The 12,760-nt window shown below is 41.8% G+C and overlaps 1 protein-coding gene across 1 annotated transcript; it reads right to left on the reverse strand.

Moving 5' to 3' along the window:
- Positions 1-37: 37 nt before the first annotated feature.
- tmem39a (transmembrane protein 39A) lies at positions 38-11,649 on the reverse strand. Its single transcript, XM_053413025.1, has 9 exons — positions 11,536-11,649; positions 6,721-6,934; positions 5,820-6,042; positions 4,629-4,712; positions 4,375-4,529; positions 3,856-4,210; positions 3,576-3,763; positions 3,363-3,483; positions 38-2,808 (listed from the first exon to the last, which is right to left on the reverse strand). The coding sequence occupies exons 2-9, from the start codon at positions 6,831-6,833 to the stop codon at positions 2,569-2,571; spliced, it is 1,479 nt and encodes a 492-aa protein (XP_053269000.1). The 5' UTR covers positions 6,834-6,934; positions 11,536-11,649; the 3' UTR covers positions 38-2,568.
- Between the last annotated feature and the right edge of the window lie 1,111 nt (positions 11,650-12,760).

Below are 12,760 nucleotides of genomic sequence, written 5' to 3' on the forward strand. Positions count from 1 at the left end.
CACACAAGACATTTCATGCACAGAAACACATTATTGGTTTAAACTCCATTTGTATTTTTATTTCCGATGTTTTCAGAAATGCTTGGTGGACACAGAACACTGTAAAAATGCCGAACTATGAGGACCAGCTCCTGTGACTTCTCCAGCACTTTCAAACCCTGGAGTATGAACCCTGGAACATGGCACTGACAAAACAAACTCTGTAACTCAGTTTGAACATTTTTTATAGCAAAGGGAACACAGATCGAAAGTGTCGGCGACAATTTTACATTTATCTCCTAACATCCTGGAGGCCAGAGGACGCTCGAGTACAAATCTCGCCACCGTGGGTCCAGTGGTGCTGAATTAATTATCTTTCAAAAGCTCACTTCAGCTGTGATGTAATGAGATTCACCAAAGTAAACAGACAGAGTTTGTGATATTTGGGCAAAAAACATTCAAGTAAGATGTGAAAAAGAAGCAGAATTTTAAACAAAACTCAAAATGTCTCCTTGCTGTAGTAATGGGATAAGGGCAAGTTTAGGGTGACATAAAACTATACCCATACAAAACTGATATTTCAATAGCAGTGCTCATCAATGACATAGAAAGTGAACTGCACCATTTAGCTGCAAAATCGGGAACATTCAAGTGGAAAATGACAAAAGTTTGCAGACGAAGCAGAACAACAGACACGTGCAGGACATTTGGGTTCAATCATAAATTCTTCACACTTCTTTTTCTGTGATCCAGACGGACACGCTGCTTAATCTCAAAAATATCTTCCTCCACCTCGTTGACACTCAACCCGAAACTCAGCTGAAGCAGCCAATGTGAAATCCACAGCTGCAACAGTAAAATATTGATTCTCAGATTTCCCACTCGGACTTTGCCCGCTGACGAAAAGGCTTCAGGTGAATTTGTATTGATTTCTTTCTGAATAATGGGAAGCTAATGGGCCCTGGGACGAACAATACTGCCTGGAGATGAGAGCAGGTGAAGGAGTGGAGGAGAGTGCGACTTCAGATAGGCAAAACAATGCAAGGCAACCTGTTTGTAACACCGCTGCGGTAAACAAAAATACATGAACTGGTAATGAGCTGAACTACATAGTCCCTTCCCTTCAGCCGTCCACACCCTTTTGATTTTAAATTCATCCTCCATAGAAGTGTCACCGTTAAACATCCACTGCTGTCGATATATTCGCTTTGGGGAAGAAGACTGAACCGACAGAAACATTTATTAACCACAATCATTCTGTTAACTGCATCCAGTTGGCAAAGAGATGAACCCGATGTCACATGGTCCTCTCCCCCACTTAAGTTTAATATCTCAGGCACAGAAATTCAAGAAAACAGAGAGTCTGGATGGATTTTAAGTGCACAAATGGGTCAGGTGCTAGACCGTGGCAAAAAAAAAGATTTCAGCATGTCAAAGTGTGGAGAGACAGAGTGAAAGCTTGGTGCTGCTACTGCCCCTCCACGCAGCCAATCAGGTGAAACTAGCACATACTGATAAAAAGGCCCCAAAAAAAGTTGAATGAGGACGAGTACAGTTCTGTTTAAGCAGTGGATAGGTTTACCTTAGGTGTGATTTACATACTGACTGATCTCAAGTCAGTCGATGTTTTGTCTGACTTCCACACGAGGCTCTGCTCGAAGATTAGTCAGACAAAGTTTGGAAATTCACTTAGTCTGTTTCTGGCAGGAAGTCCCGTGAGAAAATCAATAGCTCATGTCTGAAGGACAGGTCGAGCTTAGCTCATGTCCCCAGCAGATAACATACTATAACACAACTGAACATTGTTTTTACACATTGGCTTTTGTTGAAGTTAAACAAAGGAGATATAAAATGTTATGAGCTGCTGGAAGGTAGATGTTAGAACCACTGGACAGAGCAGAGTTGTCTCTCCCTTCTCTCTTCATGCTTAGCTAGAACCAGCTTCATATTTCCTGGACAGACATGAGTCATATTAATCTTCTCATTCCTCGCCTGATCGCAAAGAAGCTTCTTTTCCACATTGTCTAACTATTCCTTAAAAGAGCATTGACTAAAGGATCAGCATTCATTTCTGCAGCAGTGCTGAAATGATCAGATCATCCTGCTTCCCAAGACGGCAACTGGTTCCAGATTTAAGTCGGAGGAGAATTTAGGCCAATCAGGATTCAGGTTCTCAGGCACGACTCCTTCCACTGCTCTGAATCGCTCATCTGGTTTGACTGACTGTCAGACACCATGTTGTCTCTGTCATTGGCCACCTGCACTTAAAATATCTTTGGTGAAAGTCACCTCCTGGCATTCCCAGACTTCCCTGTCACCTGACACCACATGCTAATGTTGTCAGTGTGGTAATGCCCGGCGTAACTCGAAATAGTATACAAAATAAAAATATTCTTTTAAATAGGTATATATAAACATTGCATTAAAAATAGAACCGTATCAAAACACAATTATGAGTTCACATTCTGTCCCTTAACCTCCAAGCGTGAGTGCTATAACAACCCTCCAGTCTGCCGCTGTACCAGACCTCCTCCAGTCTTTCTCCTCCAAATCCAGAGTCCGGAGGTGAGGTCTCGCTCTGCGGAGCCTCTACGGGGATTTGAGCCCCAAAGTGTTGGAGGCCAGAGGGAAGGAGTAGGCTTTGCCCAGCACGATGCGGTCTCGGAGCAGTTTAAAAAGGACATAGTAGTTGCAGAAGAGAATAAGGCCCAGAGACAACGTGTGGTTCCAGCGCTCAGAGCGCAGCAGAGAGTATAACTGATACAAAACCACAGTCGACTCGATCCAGATCAGCAGGTTGAGGATCCGCAATGGCTTGTGAAACAGAAACTGAAAAACCAACGACAGGAAAAGAAAATCAGCTAAAGATATTCATTAGTTTAACTTTCAGATGTAGAGCAGAGCAGGAGATTGTGCAGGTCAGACAGGTACACTATGAGTAAATGTACAGAACATTCAGGCGGGGGTGTCACAGCATGAAGGAGGCACAACATGACGTTTAAAATTACAATGTAGAAAGCGTTTTTTTCTGAACAGTGTATGTCTACACTGGCGTCGGCCCTTATCTATATTTATGAAGATAATTATTTTCTTTTCGTCTTTTTCAGTTTTGCGTCCGTTATGTGTTAGAAACGTCATCAAGGCCCCGACTCACTTACTGAGAATTTTTCCACACATTTCCTGTTGTATTCTCATTTGGGCTCACTCAAGCATATTCCAGCCATTTTACAAGGGGGCTGGCAGGGAAACTTCCAAAAAGGTCAGGAGCACCTGACTGGGACATTTGTGTTATCACATTCAGCCCCTACGGAAAATATCAGTCAACTGTCCGGAGTGCAGTGCATGTGTGAAAGCAGCCGAGGATACAAAGTGCAGATACTCACATAAAACCTTGCATGGGAAACATCAGAGGGCAGAGCGACATTATAGGCTCCAATTGCCTTATACAGAGATCGACTGTGTCGTACCAACACCCCCTGAGGCCAAATAGTGCTTTCTGACCACCTGTAACACACATCAACAACACTGTTACACACAAACCTTACAAGAGTCATTTTTAAACCCCTGCAAGTGTAAAAAAAATAGTGGCCACTCACACATGCTGAGGTGCGTTGCTGTACGTGCCGTGCTCCAGCTTCTGCCAGCGGCCCAGGTGAGCTGCCGACCGGTGAAGCAGGTCGCAGTAGCTGGGGGGCAGCAGCTGACTCATCAGCATCACAAACGCATTGATCCACACCATGATCAGATGCTCACATGACCAACGCATGTCATAGTACTGCGTGCTCTGTGGAGATGAAGAAGCAGAGATGAACTCATCAATGATTTTCGAGGACTGAAGGAAGATTTGTGTCAGATACTGAGGTGACAGATACCAACCTTGACGAAGCAGAGAGGCAGGAAGGCGACATAGTAAGCGCTGAACAGCGAGTTGAAGAGCACCTCCTTGATTCGACGGTTGAAGTCGCTCTTCAGCTCCTCCACCTCGGCTCGAATCAGCTCGGCTGTCTGCGGTTGCGTCGGTGGACAGGTGTGAGTGGGCATGTGCGGGGAGCTGGAGAACTGCTCCCGGAGGTTCTCTCGTAACAGGAAGAGGAAGTCGCGTGGTCGAAAGAACGGGGCCTCTGCTAGGTCGGTCGTCTGGTGATCGGCTGGGTAATCGCAGTCGGCGGACGCCGTTTGGCTTTTCCCTCCCTCCTGGTGGAAACAGCAGAGCGGGACGTACACACCGAATCTGGCCGGAGAACAGAGCAGCGAGTTTTACTTTTAAAACATGACTAAACTAAATGGTCAGACACATGAAGGGAGGGTCCACATGTCTATTCAGACACACATTTCTCAGTTTAAGAATATAGTATCAAGGGGATTTATTAAAAAGATGATTTATGTTTTACTCACGGGTATCCCAGGAAGAGGAGGTTGAGCACTGAGTGGTTCTTGCAGAGGTTGACCAGCGTCCAGCAGAGCACCCAGCCGCACATGGTCAGCAGGCAGAGCCGAGCCGCGATGAGAACCACGTAGCGCAGCAGCGACCCGCCGCTGCTCTGAGACACCTGGACGATTTCACAGAATGAGTCACAGATGTCAGAGGGACTCCACAGTGTTGTATATTAACAAGTGTGAGCTGATTGTATAGACAAGTCTGTGGTTACCTCAGAAACTATCGTCCAAACAAGCCTCCTGGCCAACATGACTGTGATGAAGGTCGCCAGGTGATAGTCCATCAGATGAAAGTTCTACAGCAGCAGCACAGAAGGAAGGGAAAAGCTCATATCAGTTTTCAGCAAAAACACATGACACAAAATTTGAAGTAAATGTATCCTAATTTTTCAGTTCTTCGAGAACAAGAACACTACAACAGCTATGAATACAAATATAAATATTAACAAAAAACAGTAGGAAAAAGAAGAAGAAGACCAATGAAATACGATAAAACTAAATGAGTAGCTAAATAGGTTCATGAATAATATGGAAATTTAGTTACAAGTCCACTTTATCTGCTCTCATTTCTAAAGGTTAACTAGAATTAACACCCTGCAATTGTATGCCTCCACCAACTAGTGCAGTTTCAGTTTACATTTATTTTGCCCTTGTCCTCTGGAATCAAATCAATACATCTTTGATTCCGAGGAGCAGCTGGTGAAAACTTGTATAGATTTGATATATAATGTTCAAGAGGCTGAAAACGGGTTTTGTGTCCTTGACCTTCGATCGCCCAAATGTAATCAGTTCATCTGTGAGTCTACATGAACATTTGTGCCAAATCTAAAAGGATTCTCTCGTGTTCTTGAGATATCGTGTTCACATAAATGGATGAACAACCTGAAGACATAATGCCTGCTGCCGCTGGTTGATGCCAATTGGGGGGAAAATAAAAATGCCAGACATCATAACGTTGAGTGTCGATCCCTTTATGGAGAGAAAATCTCATGTAATCTTACTTTAGAGGGCAAAAGGATAATTGTAGATGTTGGTGATTTTGACGCAGGATATTAAACTATTTTTCGAAACTCATTTAGAATTTGTAAATTTGTAGCATTGAGGTGATGTTTACGGTCCGTCATGCATCTGGTTTACATTTGAATATTGCGGCTAAAATAAGATGGGGAAGGACACGAGGCTATAAAGTTTCGAAGCTGTGGATGCACATTAAAATGGGCTGCAGGAGTATTAAATACCAGCTGTCAATATAAAGATCATCCATAAAAAGGTTTCTTATTTTAGGACAATATAAAGTAAGTACTGGAAACTTCCGTTATGTTATAAAATGTATATGGACTAATCAGTGGATCCAGTGGCTGAGTTTTTCGTTTTGAAATATAATTGTGAGTGTGTGTTCTTACGAGCGAGGTAGAGGCGGCGGGGTGGCTGTATGGGTACCACCACACCGTCCTGTAGATGTTGATGTACTGCACAAACAAGGCCACCAGCAGATAGAGAAAGAGCAGGAGCTCAAACAGCAGGCCGCTGTCCAGGGGCAGCTCGGGGATCCTGGAGTGGCGGACCGGCTCTGGAACAATGAGAGCCGAGAGGGGCGGGGCCGACAGACCCACCGAGTTATTGCTCCTAAAGAAAGACACAGGAAAACATCAAAATATTAAACAGTCACAAAAGATGCGTGAGGGATACATACTTTTGTGTCACATCAAGCCTACTGCAAGCTGTGTATGAAACATTTACACAATCAAAGGTCAGCTCAGGGCAGAAGCACAGAACTACAGAAACTACAAGGCTCAGCACTAATCCCTGAAAAACAAGTTTGAAGAGGATATGAGAAATTCATCGACAGGAACTAAATCTGAAACTATTTTGATTAACAAATGATACTCGACATCACTTTTAAATGAATATAAAAAATTCCAAATGTGAGCTATTTCCAGTTTCTTCACTGATAGGATTTAATGATTTTCTTTGTTTCACAGGAAAAATCTTTTGCCTGTCGTTGGTCAGAGAAGAACTGGGATGGTTTTGCTTTGGATTTTAGGAACCTGCATTGTTCTGACATGTCCTGCCTGTGCTGATTCATCAGGAAAACAATCTCCAGATTATATGATTCTGACTGTCTTTGACTTCATTTGCTCAGAAACGTATCTGCATGGCGTCTTATGTGGAGTAATATATGAATTGAGTTCAAATGAAAAGAAACAATCCTGGTTTGCTGCATTTACAAGAACATTTGGAAAAATACAGAAAAACATAAATCAGTGGAAGTAAACTAGTTGTTACAGGTGAGCGTGTTCATACCTGTTCCTGAGGCCTGTACCATTGCCCAGGTTGCCTCCAACCAGAGTCTGCAGGGACGGCAGAGCAGAGCGACTCAGCTGCTGTCTGCTGGGGCCCCTGCGACCTCCTGGCATGGTCGCCAGCTACCGTGGCACCTGCGAACACCACCCACCAACCAACAGCCGCTGGGACTCCTCCCCTTCCCCTCAAACAGCCACCATGTACAGACAGGCCACTGTGGAGGAAACGTTTACTTTTACTGGGTTTGTTTGCAACTAAAGGGACAACAACAAAGAGTCAGTAAAGTCAAGGATGTTGAATAACTGCGACATCTTTCTAATAATTCCCCAAAATCGGGCTTGAATATCTCAAGAATTGAACTTGACGAAGTGCAGCCTCGAATTTGGGGCCATTTGGACACATACGCTCATTATTACTACACCAGTACTTTGAAAAAATAGATTATATAAATAGACTATATTATATTTCTACTTAAAATTTTTGTTTGCTTGTTATACTCTGAGCATTGCTAGAAGAGAGCCTGTGACCGGAGCAGTTCATTGCCAGCGACTGCTTAATGTTATTGTTGTGCATTTGATAATAAACTCTTGAAACTTGAATTAAGATTAGCTAACTTTGATTTAAGATTAGCTAAAAAACAGTTCAGATTAGTTTGTAGTTTAATAACATTTTGTTGTCAGCATGAAAAACCTGTAGTACTTTGAAACATAAAAGTGCTGCCATGTTCATGCATTCATGTTGAGAAAACACTTCCGTCTTTTCTTCATCAGACCTACTTGAGGTTAAAGACCCGACATGCTATCATGAAATGAACCATGTCAGTTCCACATGTCTGCCCTCAGAAACTGTCAGGGTTTTCCCCCACCACCCAGGAACTGACACAGCAGGTGTACTGAGCCACAAATGATGAACCGCCTCTCCTGTTCAGATTATTTGATAGACGACAGCCCAAAGCTGTGCAAACACTCTCTGGAGATTTACAGTATTTATTGTGTGCAATAGCCTCGGCTCTTTGTCCCCTGAATGGTAAAAGGTCTGTATTGGGTTTAGTGTTTTTGTATTGATGACCACCTGAAGTTTTACTATAAAACACATTCATACAGTGCATCTGTGTAAAGCACTTTCTCTATTACACCTCACTCACACACTGTCAACACATCGTTCAGGGGCAATTTGAGGTTCAATGTCTTGCTCAAGTACAGTCAGGCCGACTGGAATCGAACCGCCGACCTACGTCCTAAACCTTTGAATGTTTTTTGTAATTCTAAACAGTGGATCTTTTATACAATCGTTTTTAAGCACATCAGTTTTTTTTATGAAAGTGAATTGAATTTCTATGGCCTACACACATGTTACATAATCTGCTGACCTGTTTACTTACATTATCTCAAATGTTTCCGAAAATGGTCACCAGAGAAATCTCCGAGGGGATTCAAGGTATCGGGACGTTTTCATTTTGGTCCCCTTTTAAATGCATAATATCTTCTTTACCTTAAATGTACAATATGAAGCTTCGAGCAATATAACAAAAATAATCAATCAACATAATCAATCAAAATAACAAGAGAAGACTGATCCTCTTGCTTCCCCATGAAAAAATTGTTACAGGTGCCCGTCTCTTTAAACAGTGATGTCACAAGGTAAGTTTAGGGCAGCGACACGAAGCCCAGCCGCTGTGGTAAGAACGATTAAAGCCCTAAATCTGATGATCAATTTTGATGGAGGGGGATCATAGCTCTGTTGAACTGCTCTCATTAGACCGACAGGAGATTCTAGTGTTTATATTACGTCTCCGATATAAATGTGAGAAAATATTACCTTTCTGTTTAACGCCACACAGCCACAGACAAGAGTCTCTAATGATCACCCAGCTGAACCAACAGCCCCTCGAAACCGAAACCAAAGATAACCCAAAGGCTTCTTGGTGGCAACACTGCCGGCTACTGTCAAACCACAGCTTCACTAGGCAAACAGAGCCGTCCCCGACATACATCTACCCGGAGTGTCAGACCTGTTCATATGCGGTCTGCCTGCTTAAGCTCACATTAGCTAACGATAACCTGGAGGTGTCCGCAAAGACAAATGTGAGATGTGGCTGTGTGTTGTAGCTGACGAGGAGTGTGCGTCGGCTCACTACGTTCCTAGAGAGGTTGGGATGAAAAGAGAGGATGCTAACCTTCCTTTAGGGTTACATAGGTTTTACATGTCAAAGTACTGCTAAGTTAAAAAGTCCAAAGTAAAGCGAGAGTTTCAGACAGAGGCTGAAAGAGGAGCTGCAGCAACGGACAGTTTGAGGAAAGTGACTCGTTTTCTGAACATTAAAAAACATCTTCGTCTTAAACCCAAATTAAAACGAGAGACGTGAATATGAGCCTGTGTCTCCTATAGAACTGAAACAGACAACCTGAGGGAAATACCTCAGCGTCTTCTCAACTCCCTGACTCTACCTGTATGATTTGTAAAGGCTAATAACACACTGTTTTATTGCCCACACGTCGCAGCGGTTTCACAAGCCACGGCAGGAAACGCATACGTGTAACTAATAAACATTTACAACGGCTCCTCTCCAGCTTAGCTCCGTCAGTGAGCCAGCAAGAACAATAGCCATTGACAAAACTAAATGGAATGCAGCCATCTATTATGTTGTTATTGATTACGGCCGGCCCTCTCCTGCTCTTACATGTCAAATCACCTGCTGTAACAAAGGCCAATTAGGTGCGTCACTTTCAGAAACCGATGACACACTCACTGCCATTATGCAGCTAATGTTACAGATGTGGATGGGATATAAATAATTGATTTCAAAGACAAATGAGCTGCTTTTTCATTACCTGTCAGCACCTCTGCTTCACTTTCAAGCTTCTTTTCACTGTTAAAAGACTCGAGTTCACACTTTAAAATAGTCAGGATGCATCTTATAGTTACTGTCATTGAGAACTAATCAGTTTAATTATTTAGAGATTTAGTGAGGAGTTGTTAACTCTTTGAAATCACAAACCTCTGATATCTTACGGTCACATAGTCAAATGTCTTGTTTTGGTCCAACCAAATTTTTTTAAAGTTATAGATACTGAATTAAAAATGATATAAAAAGACCTGTCAATGATTTCAATGCAACCCTCACAGGATGAGCAGCATGAAAAATGGATGGATAGATACAAAACCTGAAAAAACAGCAAATCCTTGTACTTGAGAAGATACAACCGTGTTGCTTATCATCAATTGACAATGGATTCATCAATTAATCATTTTAAGACTATTGCAAGTGAAAGGATATTAACTTTACAACCTGTGGCAATAATGCACATTCCCCTTTGGACTGCTGCTACTGCTGATGCTACTACTACTGCTACTGCTACTTCTGCTACTACTGCTACTGCTACTGCTCTTTGCACAACAGAGATATAGATTTGTATATGTATATTTCTTTCTATTATTAATTTAGCTTTTAGCCTCCTATTGCTACGTATAATCCCTGGTTTATGGAGAACTAGCAAAGTAAGGATTTCATGTTATGGTGCTGTGCCTGTGTTGACTGAACAAATGAAAAAAATGATTATTGAATCTCTTGAATTATTAAGCATAGGATACTGTAATGTCTTATATTTTAAAGATGAGTTTATATACAAAACTTTCTGTGACTGAACAGAGAATTCTCCAGATTTACAGTTTTTTTATATAGTTATTATTTATAATATATGTTATGGTTTTCTCTGGAAATAACCTTGTACATTGATACAAAAAATCCATCAGGATAATCTAATTTAACCTACACTATTCATTCATATTCATAGCGTCTCAAATAAGAATTAAAATTGTCTCTTTCTCGACCATCACACTAAACTGAATACATTTGGATAAAAAGTATCACTGGCTGATTAATCCTTAATGGAAGTTAGAAATATCAAAAAGATGGCTGCTAGATGATAGATGAGAAATTGAACTGGAATGAAAACCACTGTAAATAGTTGCAGCCCAGTTAGAAAGAAAGTCAAGAATCCAACAGGTGTAACTGGACTCTACATTCTACACCTCACATTACATACTGTACAATATTTAATCGTCAGTCCTCAGTGGGTTTCTAAAACGTAGTCCAGTTCCCAGTTCATCCGCCAGTGAGCGGCTCCTGAACCACCAGCCAGAGCACATCCCACCTCCACGTCTCCGTTGGACTCACTGGGCTAATCAAACATGATGGAGACGATAACACACCAGTGGGTTTGGGAATAGCACACTGGAAGCAATATTTATCACACAGACGAGAGATACACAAGAGATACACAACACACACACAAACACACTGCAGTGGAAACAGGAACTGTGGAGGGGCAGCAGGAAGGGGTTTTGACATTTTCTAATTTTTTGAAAAAAACAAACGAAAGTGAAGCTGCGTGGAATGCGTGTGCAGAGGTTTTCTTTAAGGAAACACTTGTTCCTGATGTGTGTGTGTGTGTGTTTGTGTGTGCGTGTGTTAGTGTTTTGACTGTGCATTGCTTTTAGTTAAAGAAACACTTTTTTACCTGAGGTAGGTGTGCGTGCATGTGTGTGTGTGTGTGTGTGTGTGTGTGCGCAGAGTTTTTCTTTAAGGAAACTGTTTTGCTTCAAGTGTGTGTGTGTGTGTGTGTGTGTGTGTCAGTCTTGCTAAGACATGCAGTGTAGCTCATGACATATGGCAGAGTTATCATTTATCTTCACATGGGACACTTAGAACCACAGAGGCGGGTGTGTGCGTATGTGCGTGTGTGCGTGCGTGCCCCTGTGTGTATGCGTGTGTTTTGCGAGGTTTGAACGTTGTGTGTAGCCGTTGATACTCACACAACATGGGGAACACACGGAGGAGCGAGCTGGACGAGGATGCATCAGTCAGTTGTGAGACGAGTCCGCGCAGCGCCGAGCGTTTCCCCGCCTCACAGCTCCACTGTCCCCGGCTGCGCTGGCGTGAAGACGAGCCGCGGCGGCACCGGCGGTGCTGCGGGCCGGCGGTGTCCCGGGTTCGAGGGGATAAAACGGGTTTAAAAGTTGAGCCCCGGGCTGGAGGAGCAACAGGATCAGCGCTGCACAGAGACCGACGTGGCAGACCCGCACCGCCTCTGCGATACACGTCATCAACGCGCGACAGCCGCACAGTCGCAGTTTGATCCAGAGTCAGTAGGGCTGTCACCAACTTTATTACTTTATTCATTACATTCATCAAATCTATACGAAAAATAATACTATAAATAATGATTATAGTAATAATACAATAACATACTATTTGAATAACGCCTTTCATAAAGAAATGCATCTCAAAGTGCTTCATTTGATTTTAATCCATTCAATAACCTATTTATATTTATAATGCAATCAAGTATATTAATTATTAATCTAATCATCACATTGATAACGTCCATCAATTATGTTAAGATTATATAAACGATTATTGCATTTTCTTTTTCTTTTTCCATCTTGATTTTTTTCTCCATTTTTTTATAAATTATAAGTGATAATATAATTGATTTGATCAAATATTTATCAACTAGCTAATCATCACATTGATTACTGCTTTCTATTATGTTAAGTTTGTATAAACTATTGGCGTTTTTATTGATTTAATCAAATATTCATGATTTGTCGTGGAAATGTCATCTCTTCTCTTCAGCTTGTTTTAAATACCTCTGAGGTACAAATTCTACTCCAGTAAGTTCTACTCTAATGTTTCCAGTTGTCTTCTCCTTCTTCTGACATGAAGTCAAACCACCTGCTTCATGCAAGGCAGCCTCTCTCATTATAAGTCGGTAATAATGACTTTGTGTCTTATCGACTCTCTGGCAATGAGCTGTGTGGGTTGATCCTTTTGCAAATTAGACAACGTTTATTCATATTCGTATAGTAGAATACATTACTCATTACTTTGTACTTTATGAAGAGTAACAATTTTTGTATTGACAATATTTATTAAGTCTTTTTGATTGCATGAATTAGTTTTTTATCAAAGTACTTTTAAAATATGATTATCAGTTATGTCAATTAATATGATTTCATTGACATAACTGAAACTTTG

Source organism: Pleuronectes platessa, chromosome 1, assembly GCF_947347685.1.
Source record: "Pleuronectes platessa chromosome 1, fPlePla1.1, whole genome shotgun sequence".
In the NCBI taxonomy this organism is placed as follows: Eukaryota; Metazoa; Chordata; class Actinopteri; order Pleuronectiformes; family Pleuronectidae; genus Pleuronectes; species Pleuronectes platessa.

Coding starts and splice junctions, on each gene's coding strand:
- tmem39a (XM_053413025.1), bottom strand. CDS start 6,833: ATGCCAGGAGGTCGCAGGGGCCCCAGCAGACAGCAGCTGAGTCGCTCT. Junction 3,484..3,575: donor AGCAACGCACCTCAGCATGT/GTGAGTGGCCAC, acceptor TGTGTGTTACAG/GTGGTCAGAAAGCACTATTT. Junction 2,809..3,362: donor TTTCCCATGCAAGGTTTTAT/GTGAGTATCTGC, acceptor TTGGTTTTTCAG/TTTCTGTTTCACAAGCCATT.